The 14,618-nt window shown below is 40.5% G+C and overlaps 1 protein-coding gene across 1 annotated transcript; it reads left to right on the forward strand.

The window, feature by feature from the left end:
• The first annotated feature begins 2,364 nt into the window (after window positions 1-2,364).
• LOC112063612 (receptor-binding cancer antigen expressed on SiSo cells-like) lies at window positions 2,365-4,393 on the forward strand. Its single transcript, XM_055088845.1, has 2 exons — window positions 2,365-2,372; window positions 3,708-4,393. Exons 1-2 carry the CDS (start codon window positions 2,365-2,367, stop codon window positions 4,351-4,353), a joined length of 654 nt encoding a protein of 217 aa, XP_054944820.1. The 3' UTR covers window positions 4,354-4,393.
• The last annotated feature ends 10,225 nt before the right edge of the window (window positions 4,394-14,618 follow it).

Genomic DNA, 14,618 nt, shown 5'->3' on the forward strand with positions numbered 1-14,618 from the left:
TACAGCTGGTTTTTAACAGGAGACACAGCAGGGGGGGTAGCATTGACTTCGGAGTCCTGAGTTCGAATCCTAACTCTGCTATTTGATGGCTGTGTGACTTTAAGGAATTTACTCAACCTCTCTGATCTGAAATTCCTAATCCATAAAATAAATAGTATCTACTCCATGGAGTTATTGTGATGGTTAAGAGAGAGAATGTAAAGGTAAAATGTACACATAAAACCACTCACATGGTGTTCCATACTAAGTGGGTGATATCTATTTGAGGACAGCTTTGGCCACAGCTGGTGCAATCATCTCAGCCGTTAAAGTCTGGTCCTTCCCTTGTTATTTACAACAGGCTAAGCTATCATTATTCCATAGCTAAGACCTCAGATGCTGGAAAGGCTCTTATCTGTGGCCCTGGCCAACCAAAGCAAAGGCTCAGACTGCTGTTTTACTTGAGAGAAGTCACTATCCCTTCCAACTCCAACCTGTCTCTTTCCTTGTGAGGGTCTTCAAACAAACCCCCGGGCCGCGTGATCACTGGCCAGTTCTAGTCATTGACTCCCTGTTTACAACCCCACTCTAGAGGGGCCCTGATCCCCAGGACGAAGACAAGAGGCCACTGCAGAGTGAGCATCTGCATTCCCCCAGGGCTGATTTCTAGCCATGAGGTGGTCGGAGGCTGCATGAAGCTAGCCAGGATGCAGGAACAGGACTTATTACTACCATGACCTCTACCAAAACAGCAGAAACAACAGGTCTCTCATACTGATGGTCTGCCTCTCCTCCAGAGAGCAGGTTAACCCCCTTATATAACCTTGGCTTTCATTGCAAACCTCTCCAAGGACTGCTTTCCCAGAACAGTCTCCAAGATGCAGCATGTGCCACTTTGCTCCCTCATTCCTGTTTCTTTTATTCACATGTAATTTTTCTCATTGAAATCCGATCAGAATAGGTGCATGTGTGATGGCCAGGGCAGTGTGTGCCCAGTGCAGCCTTAACTGGGCCTTACCCCTCCACGGTCTGATTCACTCAGCGTCCTTGGTTATCCTCACTCTTGTGGTTAAACTGGTTTATAATTCTGCCTTTTTCTCTTCTTTCTTTCTTCTCAAGATCTGCTGTGCGGTTTCTTCCGCCTTTGTAGCTAACTCAGTTTGCACTAGCTACATTTGATCTCTTCTTCCTCCTCTGTGTCATAGATTACCCTGCAGGTCAATCTTCCCCTGATATTGGTGTGTAACACACTTTCTTCATTCCTCTCCAGCAAGTGAGAAGAAGAGCAGTACGTTTTACTTCAGGCAGCCGGGACAGCCTGGGGTCAGCCACTGCCATCGCAGCCTCTTGCTGAGAATCACGAGGGGACTGGGAGAGGGTAGGGAATTAAGATGACCTGTGCCAACCGAGGACTTGGAAGGCAGGGAAACGTTATGATCTTGTGCTAGAAAACCTCCCCATTACCTCTTGAAGGCTAAAAACCAGGCCCTTTTTCCTAGTTCTGGAGGTATATGTATTACTACCCAGGGCAGGGTTGATATGTCATCCTGAGAATTCCAAAGGCAAGATATCAAGCTTCTGTGTTTGTGGGTGTATGGGTGCGTGCACACGTGTGTAGTAGTGGCTGGGGAGTCAGGGAATGATGATAAGAATTCAAAACCAAATTTTTGCTTTACTTCAGTCATAAAGAATGGCTTTCACGGGGCCACACTGCTGACTGGTATCTTAATGTACGTCCCCACCTCACAGCTAATAGAGCCAAGCCTACACTGGACCGTGACTAGCCAGCCATCTCCAGAGGATGCCATCGCTACTATCTTCCTCTTTTTCCTCTTGGCCATCCATTTGGCATTTTGACAAAACTCCTGCCGTCCTTCGTCTGCCTGGAGCTGCTCAGCTCAGACAAGGAGCTTTGTCTTTAAGTCTCCCAGGAGAAGAACTTGAAGAGTGGCCCCCAGGATTGTGTGTCATAGGTCAGAAGGATCCACCAGCACCTAGAAGCTCAAATGAGGCTCCCCAATTCCCTGCTCCTCTACCACCTCCATCTCAACTTACCCCATCTTTCGCAACAGACCTCGAGCAAAAGAGTGTCAACGGGTACTCGAGAACGAACTGTGGCTCATCAGCTGTGCCAGATCTGCTCTGTGAGGAAAAAAACCCCACAGTTCTTTGCTCTGTTCTCCTGTTTCCTCTAGGGATTTCCTTGAAAGGTTCTGGTCTCATCTGGGAGGAGTCAGAGCTGAGGGCTTTAACTGTAGCTCTTTCATGTCCCACGTGACATGGTGATGTGCAAGAGGAGAGTGACTTCTCTGAGATTTGGTTTCTTTGTAAAAATAATAATAATAATAATAATAAGTGATAATATTTACAGACTATATGGTTATAATGATGAGGTAAGATAGTGAACATAAATGCCAAGCAGAGTGCCTGGGCCCTTGGAGGGTGCTCACAGTACGGGTTCTCTTCTTACGTTCCCTAAGTGGGAGCCACTGAGTATTGAGGAGCGCGGGACATCTGGGTGTCAACCTGCAGACCAGTGCTGAGAAATCACGCTTAGAAGCTGCTAGTCTAAGGATAGTGATGGGATGTCATTGAAACGATTGGAACATTAGAGGTTAACCCAAATGAAACCACGTGGGTTAGGAAACGTGGCCTGTGACAAAGTAAAACCATGCCACACAGATAGGGAAGAGACCGTGACAGAGGGACACGGGGGCTAATTTGTTTATGGACTCCAGTTCTGTGTCAGAATTGCTCTTCTCAGGTTGTATATTGTACATGACGGCATCCACCGATTCCAGGAAAGGCTGTTAGAAATCACATCCCTAAAGGAATTTACCGTAAGAAGGCACAAATGCCACACGCCAGATAAAGGCGTTTAGGCATCTCCCCACGGGGAGATCTTTTATCCTGAAGAGTCCCTTCTTGGGAGAATCCCTTCTTGGGTTTCTAAGATTCCCAGGGGTGAAAAAAGGCCTCTAACCTTCTTTGCCCTTTACTCTGGGATTGCTCTGTGGCTGAAACGAAGAGGAATCAAATTTAGAAACATCTGAAAGGAAATCCAGATCCAGGATATTATTAGATGCGAGGCAAGCCAAGGGTGTATCAGCTGGTGAGGTACTGTCAACGGGATTTAGGAGGAGGATCTTAATTAAGAGCATGGCCCTAAGTCCACGGAAGCAGGAGGAGTCATGGGTTTTCATATCTTCCACTCTTCAGAAGCCGAGGCTACAACTTCTTACATGTGGCTTGTATATAACAAGGCTCATTTCATAGACTAAGAAAAACAAATGTATTATTTTCAGGAAATGACAGGAAAATAGGAAGAAAATAAACTTGTGTTTGGGGGACTATCTTAAAATTTCAAACGGCGTTATAAGAACTAAAAAAAAGAAGAAAAAAAAAGAATATAAAATAATGGAGTTGAACTACCGAGAGCCGCCTTGAGGCAGGAGGAGGGACTGGGGGAGGGTTTCCCGACGAGGGGGCGGCTATGGCAGCTGCGTGGCAGCAGCGGCGGCGGCGGCGGCTGAGATGCTGAGCGCGCGCCCAGCTTTGAATAAGCGGGGCTGGGACTGACCCGGCGGAGCGCAAGCTCGAGGAAGCGACCAGCAGCGCGCGTGCGCGCGCCTTGTGTGCGCGCGCAGCCCGCAGCAGCTGGGAGCCTCCGCCGGGTGGGCGGGGAGGGGGAGGGGCAGGTTTTGATTCCCACCGTGGGTAGCACACAGTTTTCGGTTATTTAAAGTTTGTACCTGCCTAGCAACAGTATTTTCATTCCTAAAGAGATTAACACGCAGACCTGGCAGAGGACGGAAATTAAGTGGAGACCAAAGAACTTTGCCAACTACACTGGGTTATTCATCAGTTCCTAAGCAGACAGATGTTGAAGAGTGGACTTCCTGGGATGAAGATGCACCCACCAGTGTAAAGATTGAAGGAGGGAGTGGGAATGTGGCAACACAGCAAAATGCTTTAGAACAACTGGAACCTGACTATTTTAAGGACGTGACACCAACTATAAGGAAAACCCAGAAAATCATTATTAAGAAGGGAGAACCATTAAATTTGGGCAGCCCAGATGGTAGCACGGGTTTCTCTAGTAGACTAGCAGTTACACAAGATATGCCTTTTATTCATCAGTCTCCTGACTTAGGTGACTTGGATACCTGGCGGGAAAATACCAATGCATGGGAAGAAGAAGAAGATGCGGCCTGGCAAGCCGAAGAAGTTCTGAGGCAGCAGAAGATAGCAGACAGAGCAAAGAGAGCAGCAGAAAGGAAGAAAATGGAAAAGGAAGCACAGCGGCTAACGAAGAAGGAACAAAACAAAACTGGTGTGAAACTTTCACGACAAAATGTCCTTCAGATGTCATAGTGCCAGCGGGAGAAACGTGAGCTCCACAACCCAAGTAACATTTGTACGGATCTAAGAGTAGTTTCAGAATACAAATACACTGCTTGATTTTAATGCATTCATCAGGCCATGCAGGACACCAGGATTCTCTCAAAGTCCCTTGAACTCTTGGTGATTGAGACTCGACAAAAAAAGACTTGTGAGATAATGTTTTCTTCAACATGTTCCAACTATAAGACGACTGTTTGCTGTAGAGAAATTATTACAGATGGAACAGATCAGTACCTCTTCAAGCTAGTGTTTCTAGCTAATTAAATGGGTGTAAATTTTATGGTGGGAAAGAACTCTGCTGTCTATAATGCTTTCCTTCAATGTGCATAATGATAAAATAAATAATTTTAAATATTAAAAAAAAATAATGGAGTTGAGAAGGTCTTTGGCTTAGGAGCCCGCCGTAGTTCACTGATGCCCAAACTGCTCTACCTGGCCTTTAAAATATTTCATCCAAAGGTCTCACTTACCTATCCAACCTTGCTGGATTTTAGCAGTCAACTTCCAGATTCTTCCCTTGACAGGTGCAAAAACTGATAACCAGAGATTTTAAGAGATGGCTCATTCTTACACAGCTGGTTAGTATTAGAATTGACAAAAGTAGTGATGTCTCCTATGAAAATATATTTGCAATATATTGTTAGTAAAAAAAAAAATCTTTTATTAAACAGTGTATTTCTACATGTGAGTGTGTGTGTGTGTTTTCATTCCGGGTAATGACTGTGGTTGATTTCTATTTTCTTCTTCCTCTCTTTTAAAAAATTTTATTGAAGTATAGTTGATTTGCAATGTTGTGTTAATTTCTGCTATATAGCACTGAATCAGTTATACATATATGTATTCTTTTTCATATTCTTTCCCATTTTGGTTTATCACAGGATATTGAATATAGTTCCCTGTGCTATACAGTAGGACCTTGTCATTTATCCATCCTATATATAATAGTTTGCATCTGCTCATCCCAGACTTCCAGTACCTCCTACCCCCAACCTTGTCAGCCACAAGTCTGTTCTCTATGTCTGTGAGTTTGCTTCTGTTTCATAGATATGTTCATTTGTGTCATATTTCAGATTCCACATATAAGTGATATCACATATATAATATTTGCTTTTCTCTTTCTGATTTACTTCATTTAATATGATAATCTCTAAGTCCATCCATGTTGCTGCAGATGGCAATATTTCATTCTCTTTAATGGCTGAGTAATATTCCATTGTGTTTGTATGTGTGTGTGTATATATATATATGTATATACACACACCACATTTTCTTTATCCATTCATCTCTCGATGGACATTTAGGTTGTTTCCATGTCTTGGCTATTGTAAATGGTGCTTCTGTGAACATAGGGGTGCATATATCTTTTCGAATTATAGTTTTGTCTGGGTATATGCCCAGCAGTGGGATTGCTGGATCATATGGCAACTCTATTTTTAGCTTTTTTAAGAACCTCCCTACTGTTTTCCATAGTGGCTGAACCAATTTACATTCCCACCAATAGTGTAAAGAGGGTTCCCTTTCTCCACACCCTCTCCAGCATTTATTATTTGTAGACCTTTTAATGATGGCCATTCTGGCCGGTGTGAAGTGGTACCTCATTGCAGTTGGATTTGGATTTCTCTAATAATTAGTTATGATGAGCATCTTTTCATGTGCCTATTGACTATCTGTATGTCTTCTTTGGAGAAATGTCTATTTAGGTCTTCTGCCCATTTTTCGATTGGGTTGTTTGTTTTTTTTGTTACTGAGTTGTATGAGCTGTTTGTATATTTTGGAAAGTAAGCCCTTGTCAGTCACATCATTTGCAAATATTTTCTCCCAGTTCATTTGTTGTCTTTTTGTTTTGTTTATGGTTTCCTTTGCTGTGCAAAAGCTTATAAGCTTGACGAGGTCCCATTTGTTTACTTTTGCTTTTATTTCTATTGTCTTGGGAGACTGACCTAAGAAAACATTAGTACGATTTATGTCAGAGAATGTTTTGCCTATGTTCTCTTCTAGAAGTTTTATGTTGTCTTATGTTTAAGTCTTTAAGCCATTTTGAGTTTATTTTTGTGCATGGTGTGAGGATGTGTTCTAACTTCATTGATTTGCATGCGGCTGTCCAGCTTTCCCAACACCACTTGCTAAAGAGACTGTCTTTTCCCCATTGTATATTTTTGCCTCCTTTGTCAAAGATTAATTGTCCATCGGTGTGTGGGTCTATTTTCTTCTTTTGATTGTCTATTTTTTCCTTGATATACTTGTAAGACTATTGGTTGATTTGGAATAAAAAGGGAAATTTAGTGGCTTATATGACTGGGAAGTCTAGGGACACTATTTCCGCAACAACCAGAACATGTGAATCAAAGCAGGGTGTTGTCCTTCATTAGATTTCTTGACCCTGTTTCGCTCTGAGTGTTGGCCTCCTTCCCACCCACTGAAGATGGTCTTCCTCCATGTGGCCGGGAGACGTGGCCAATGGCAACACTACTCTTTGTTATTTCCACTCCATAACTCCAGGAGAAAGAGAGTTTCTCTAGATGATTCTGACTGGCCCTGTTACCAAGTCCAAGCTTGTACTGCTTGCCGCATGACAGGCAAATAAATCGAGAGCTGAGTTGTTGGGGCAAAGAATAGCGACGTTATTTGGAAAGCCAGCAGACCGAGAAGATGGTGGACTAGTGTCCCAGAGAACCATCCTGCCGGGGTTTGGAGGCTAGTTTCTTTTACAGAACAAAGAGGGAGAGGTGAAGAGTAAAAAAGGCAATAAGTTGCTGCAAATATTTCCTGGTTCCAGCCAGACTCCAGAGGGGATGTGTTAATTTCTTCTTTCCTGCCGCCATTCACAGGTGGGCCTGGTCAGGATGTTTTCTGTGATGTAAACAAAGGTATTTTAGCTTAACACTCACACATGGGAGGCAGGGTTCCCAGAGATGGGCCATTATTTATACTTTAAGCTATAGGCAACGTCCCTTTAGTTATTAACTTGTAGTGAAAGTGATATAATACAAAGGTTAAAGTAAAAGAAACAGATCCAATATGGAGTCAGACTTGTTCTTCCCTGTTATAGCCCCTCCTGGTCACATGACCCAGGTAGATTTGTAACTACGTTCAGGAGAGGGGGAGTCTCTCATGGATCCAACCAAGTCATGTGCCTCTCCTGTCACAGGGCACAATTCCGTGGTAGAGATCCCTGACAATACTTTATGGAGTGGGAAGAATTAGTCCTCAGAAGAAAGGCAACCAAACCACATGTTTACCACAATATGTATTACTCTTTCAGTTAAAAAAAAAAAAAAGAATATAGTTATTTTAGGAAAAAGGAAAGTCTTGTAAGTTTTCTGGTCTCTTCCTGTCATCCTATAGAGCTTCTCCATTTACTGCCCTCACTACTTTCTACTCCCAGCATACTTGGTCCTATCTCTGTGATGTTGCTGGGCTTTCCCTCTCTGACTGAAATGAGCATGGTACTTACGTAGAAACCTGGGTTCTAGTCCAACCTGTGCCATTAACCACTCTTTGTGAGTCTTGAATGTAACACCCTCTCCTGGAGCCTCAGTTTTCTTAACCCTGTGAATACATGAGTAGGGAGGGATCCAAATGGCTAATAAACACACACAAGTATGGAGACTCCCCAAACGGGGTCTCCCATTTTCCCAGTGGGAAGTATGGCAGGCACACAAAAGAAGTTCAATTATAATAAGTAAACTTTTCAGAATGCAAATGAATATCAAATTGTATTTATTTTTAATTTCTTTATACAGACTTATGAAATAGCATATTTTATAAGGCATTAATTAGTCACACAGTGTTTTCTACCCTCATGTTCTGTAAGTAATTTTATTTAAAACACATAAAATATTTAACGTGAGCATTATCCTCAATGGAGCCACTTTTGAATCACCTAACAGTTTTCCAGAGTATGCCATCTTTATTTCTAGTTAAGATTTTTGAAACGTAGTCCCTTTTGAATCTGTGTAGGATGTTTTCACTGGCATTTATTATCCCTTGTCACAAATACTCATTCAAAAGACCATATCCTTGATCTTCATTTCTTTTGTGTGTGTTTGTGATACCTACAACATGTCATTATGTGGATTTTTTAAATGATCTTTAAGAGGCTTGTTTACAATGGCATCCAGCACTCATAATTATGAGCTCATACCCCAGGAATAATTCCTACATCTTTATTCGATTTATTGTTTCCTTATTGTCTCCAACCTAATCCATCATGTGACTTCCATACGCATCAAACTAACATTAATAGTGGGTATTTCAGGTGAACATATTTCGTTTCCTTCATTATTCCAAGTAAAGTTAATAGCTGTGCGCAGTTTGTTAAGAATGTGGATAATGTGACCCCCTCTTTACTGAGGGATAATTTGGAGAGAAACCCTCACCATAATATTTGTGATGGCAGGGAGAGGCAAGGAGAACAGTTGATGAAAGTTGGCTTTTAAAACTGTTCACACGATAGAGGAGAGACAGGGCTGATGCTGTATGAGGACTCAGTCATGTAGGGAATTAACCTGGGGTGACCTGCCTGTGGCACTAGTACAAAGGCAGATATGGGCTGTGTTGAGCCAGCAGAAGCCAAGGAGGGACCACTGGCACCTGGAAAGATAGTTCTTGGTGTGAGTTAAAGGAAAAGGAAGAGAGGGTAAGTTTTAGAATGATCTCTCTGCCTGGAGTGAGAGCAGGAAGATAAACAGGTCATTTGCTGCACCTCCATTTACTTCAGTATTAACATGTCACAAGTCCTTTCTCTAGGGCACTTGCTAGTCACGAATGTCACATTTCAAATCTGAAACAGCCTGAAAACTGTTGATAACTGTCACTGGGAAGAACTGAGAGGTAGATGAATAGTGAATACAAAGAAAAGGAAGAACCATCTACGTCATTTTCTGAGAGGCTGTATGAAATTTCTCACTAGGTGTGAGGGGGGAGACACGGTCATCCTCAAAGACCTACCCCATATGAAAGTTAAGAATGTTACGACTCAGGTTGGATTTAACAGAAGATGGGAGAATAATGAGCTGTTCTTGTCTTGGTTTATTTGCACAAGCAAGGAAAGCGCTTCTGTGACACTTCTGTCAGATAACATGTTAGTTGTACAAGTGAGCTCATGTTTTTGAAAACTATTTCAGAGACTTAAATGAATAAAATACATGATAATATTTGTTAATGAAACATTTTCATGAACATGATTTCATTTGATCATACACACCTGTGAAGTAGGCCTGTTACTGAACACAAGTTTGTGTGCCCCACACAGAGTGAGGCCAAAAAACAGAAACATTTGAGTTTGGAGCAGAGAAAGGTTTATTGCAGGGTCATGCAGGGAGATGGGCGGCTCATGCCCCCAAACCCCCGAACTTCTCGAAGGGTTTCAGCAAAGCACTTTTAAAGGCAAGGTGAGGGAGGCGGGTGGTTAGTTGTTGCAAACTTCTTGGTGTTGGATCCTTTGTTCTCGTAGCTGTCCTTGTAGGTCAGGTCACTATGTTCCTGTAAACCTCCAAAAAGACAAATGTTATTCTCTGTTTTACTTTTTGTCTCTATATGAATGGACTCTTAAAGGTCAGAGCCCTAAGAATAGGCTATCCTGTATATTTCAGGCTATAGGCAACATTCTTTTACAAAAGGTGCAAAGCCAACAGGACTAAGCACAGGCAACAGAGCACAAAGGTTAAAGTAAAACAGATCTAATATGGAGTCAGATTTGTTCTTCCCTATTATAGGCAGGCATTATCAAAATTCCTAATTTGCAGATGAACACAAAACAGAAGTATGGAGTAGTTTACAAAAGGTGCAAAGCCAACAGGACTAAGCACAGGCAACAGAGCACAAACAGGCATTATCAAAATTCCTAATTTGCAGATGAACACAAAACAGAACTATGGAGTAGTTAATTGCTCAAATCTATGGCAGGGAGAGGCAAGGAGAACAGTTGATGAAAGTTGGCTTTTAAAACTGTTCACACGATAGAGGAGAGACAGGGCTGATGCTGTATGAGGACTCAGTCATGTAGGGAATTAACCTGGGGTGACCTGCCTGTGGCACTAGTACAAAGGCAGATATGGGCTGTGTTGAGCCAGCAGAAGCCAAGGAGGGACCACTGGCACCTGGAAAGATAGTTCTTGGTGTGAGTTAAAGGAAAAGGAAGAGAGGGTAAGTTTTAGAATGATCTCTCTGCCTGGAGTGAGAGCAGGAAGATAAACAGGTCATTTGCTGCACCTCCATTTACTTCAGTATTAACATGTCACAAGTCCTTTCTCTAGGGCACTTGCTAGTCACGAATGTCACATTTCAAATCTGAAACAGCCTGAAAACTGTTGATAACTGTCACTGGGAAGAACTGAGAGGTAGATGAATAGTGAATACAAAGAAAAGGAAGAACCATCTACGTCATTTTCTGAGAGGCTGTATGAAATTTCTCACTAGGTGTGAGGGGGGAGACACGGTCATCCTCAAAGACCTACCCCATATGAAAGTTAAGAATGTTACGACTCAGGTTGGATTTAACAGAAGATGGGAGAATAATGAGCTGTTCTTGTCTTGGTTTATTTGCACAAGCCAGGAAAGCGCTTCTGTGACACTTCTGTCAGATAACATGTTAGTTGTACAAGTAAGCTCATGTTTTTGAAAACTATTTCAGAGACTTAAATGAATAAAATACATGATAATATTTGTTAATGAAACATTTTCATGAACATGATTTCATTTGATCATACACACCTGTGAAGTAGGCCTGTTACTGAACACAAGTTTGTGTGCCCGACACAGAGTGAGGCCAAAAAACAGAAACATTTGAGTTTGGAGCAGAGAAAGGTTTATTGCAGGGTCATGCAGGGAGACGGGCGGCTCATGCCCCCAAACCCCCGAACTTCTCGAAGGGTTTCAGCAAAGCACTTTTAAAGGCAAGGTGAGGGAGGCGGGTGGTTAGTTGTTGCAAACTTCTTGGTGTTGGATCCTTTGTTCTCGTAGCTGTCCTTGTAGGTCAGGTCACTATGTTCCTGTAAACCTCCAAAAAGACAAATGTTATTCTCTGTTTTACTTTTTGTCTCTATATGAATGGACTCTTAAAGGTCAGAGCCCTAAGAATAGGCTATCCTGTATATTTCAGGCTATAGGCAACATTCTTTTACAAAAGGTGCAAAGCCAACAGGACTAAGCACAGGCAACAGAGCACAAAGGTTAAAGTAAAACAGATCTAATATGGAGTCAGATTTGTTCTTCCCTATTATAGGCAGGCATTATCAAAATTCCTAATTTGCAGATGAACACAAAACAGAAGTATGGAGTAGTTAATTGCTCAAATCTACTTCAGTGAGGTGAGCTCAAAGACTATTGGACTTGCCTAGTAATGTTCCCTCTCATGCTGAGAGTTCTGAAACCATTTTACAGCATGGCACCCGGCACAAGGCTACAATGACGTTTACCCTCATCTCCTTCTTTGAGAAAAGTCAGGCAGTCCAGGTGCTAGGAGGAATCCCTCTTCTGCTGGAGGGAAAAATGCTCTGATGTAAGACTCACAGATTCAAAGACAAGAGAGTTATTTTGTTTCAGGGTGTCTTTGTTTTGCTGCCATTGGTTTAGAGTTGGTTTAGTAAGACATGGATGTGGCAACTTTCAAAGAGTACAAAAGTTTACAGTGAAACATATATTTTGGTCTTATGTGCTCCTGACCCTTAATATTTCAGTCCTGATCCTAAGAGGTAACTCTCAAACCACTGTCTTGTGAACGCTTCCAGAGAAATTATCGGTATATCTAAGCACATTATTGTTTATCCCCTGTCAGTATTTTTTTTAACACAAATAGTAGTGTTGAATGCTGTACCTTCTAATGTATCTTGGAGGCTTTTCCTGATCATTATACAAAAATCAAGCTTATTCTTTGTAGGAGCTACTTAGGATTCCATTAAGTAGATATGACATGATTTATTTATCAATATTTAGCTTCCACAAACAATGCTGAACCAAACATATTTTATAAGTTTGTGTATATACAAATATATCCTTGCAGAAAAAAAATAGCTACAAATGTAAATTCTGCATCAAAATGTCTATGCATTTAAAATTTGGAAGACATTGCCAAATTGTCATTCGAAGTAAACTAAGTTGCAATCCTATCAGTTATGAATGAGAGTAACTGTTTCCCTCATCAATGTTGTATATTACCAAACTATTGATCATGACCAATTTACTGGTGAAAACTTACTTTTAATTTGTATTTCATATATGGAGTCATTACTTCTGAAGATTTGTTTCACAGATATGTGAATGTATTTTAAACTAGTTAACTGTATACTTAAAATGGTTAATGTGGTAAAAAACATAAATTCATATGATCATGAATTATATTTATGAATTCATACATATATTTTAATTTTTATTGAAATATAGTTGATTTATAATGTTGTGTTAGTTCCGGTATACAGTTAAGTGATTCAGTTATACATACATATATGTACATAGATTATTTTCCATTATAGGTTATTACAAGTTATTGAGTTTAGTTCCTTGTACTATAGGAAGGAACAGTAGGTCATTGTTGTCTATTTTATACGTAGTAGTGTGTATCTGTTAAACTCCTAGTTTGTCCCTCCTCCCCCCCTTTCCCTTTGGTAACCAAAATGTTGTTTTCTATGTCTACGAATCTATTTCTGTTTTGTAAATAAATTCATTTATATAATTGTTTTAGATTCCACATATAAGCGATATCATATGATATTTGCCTTTCTCTGTCTGGCTTACTTCACTTAGTATGATAATCTCTAGGTCCATCCATGTTGCTGCAAATGACAGTATTTCATTCTTTTTTATGGCAGAGTAATATTCCATTGTGTGTGTGTATGTATGTGTGTGTGTGTATACATATGTGTGTGTGTGTGTGTATCTCACATCTTCTGTATCCATTCATCTGTCAATGAACACAGGTTGCTTCCCTGTCTTGGCTATTGCAAATAGTGCTGCTATGAACACTGGGATGCATGTACCTTTTTGAATTATGGTTTTCTCCAAATATATGCCCAGGAGTGGGATTGCTAGATCATATGGTAACTCTATTCTTAGTTTTTTAAGGAACCTCCATACTGTTCTCCATAGTGGCTGCACCAATTTACATTCCCACCAACAATGTAGGAGGGTTCCTTTTTCTCCACACCTTCTCCAGCATATATTATTTGTAGACTTTTTTGATGATGGCCATTCTGGCCAGTGTGAAGTGGTACCTTATTGTAGTTTTGACGTGCATTTCTTTAATAATTAGCCATGTTGAGCATCTTTTCATGAGCCTTTTGGCCATCTGCATGTCTTCTTTGGAGAAATGTCTATTTAGATCTTCTGCCCATTTTTGCTTTTCTGATATTGAGCTGCATTAGCTCCTTGTAATTTTGGAGATAAATCTCTTGTCAGTCACATCGTTTGCAAATATTTTCTCCCATTCTGTAGGTTGTCTTTTCATTTTGTTTTTAGTTTCCTTTGCTGTGCAAAACTTTGAAGTTTAATTAGGTTTCATTTGTTTATTTTTGTTTTTATTTCCATTACTCTAGGAGACAGATCCAAGAAGATATTTCTGCAATTTACGTCAAAGTGTGTTCTGCCTATGTTTTTCTCTAGGAGTTTTATAGTATCCAGTCTTACATTTAGCTCTTTCATCAATTTTGTATATGGTGTTAGAGGATGTTCTAATTTCATTCTTTTACATGTAGCTGTCCAGTTTTCTAAACACCACTTATTGAAGAGACTGTCTTTTCTCCATTGTATAGTCTTGCCTCCTTTGTCATAAATTAATTGACCATAGGTGTGTGGGTTTATTTCTGGTCTTTCTATCCTGTTCCTTTGATCTATATGTCTGTTTTTGTGCCAGTACCGTACAAATAAATATAGTTTTATAGCCCTATATGCATTGTTTGTTCTTGTCTCTGTCCATTTTTTTCTTCTGGCTTGACGCTCTTTTCCTTATTGGTTTTTAAGAGCTCTTTTTATTTTGAGGAATATAGTCCTTTGCCATCTGCTGCAAATATTCTTCCCAGTTTTTAATTTTTATGAAGTTTATGGTATTTTTCCACACAAATTAAAAAATGTTCATGTGTAATTCAAAATACCAATTTATTACTCAAATTTGATGTTTCTTAGAAAATATTTCTTTTGTGATTTTTTTATAGGTTTTCTTTAAGGCTTTAATATTATTTTCATTTAAATTCTTAATGTATCTGAAATACATTTCTTGCAAGGCAAGAATCTTATATTTTTCT

This window comes from Physeter macrocephalus, chromosome 12 (assembly GCF_002837175.3).
Source record: "Physeter macrocephalus isolate SW-GA chromosome 12, ASM283717v5, whole genome shotgun sequence".
NCBI classification, from domain to species: domain Eukaryota; kingdom Metazoa; phylum Chordata; class Mammalia; order Artiodactyla; family Physeteridae; genus Physeter; species Physeter macrocephalus.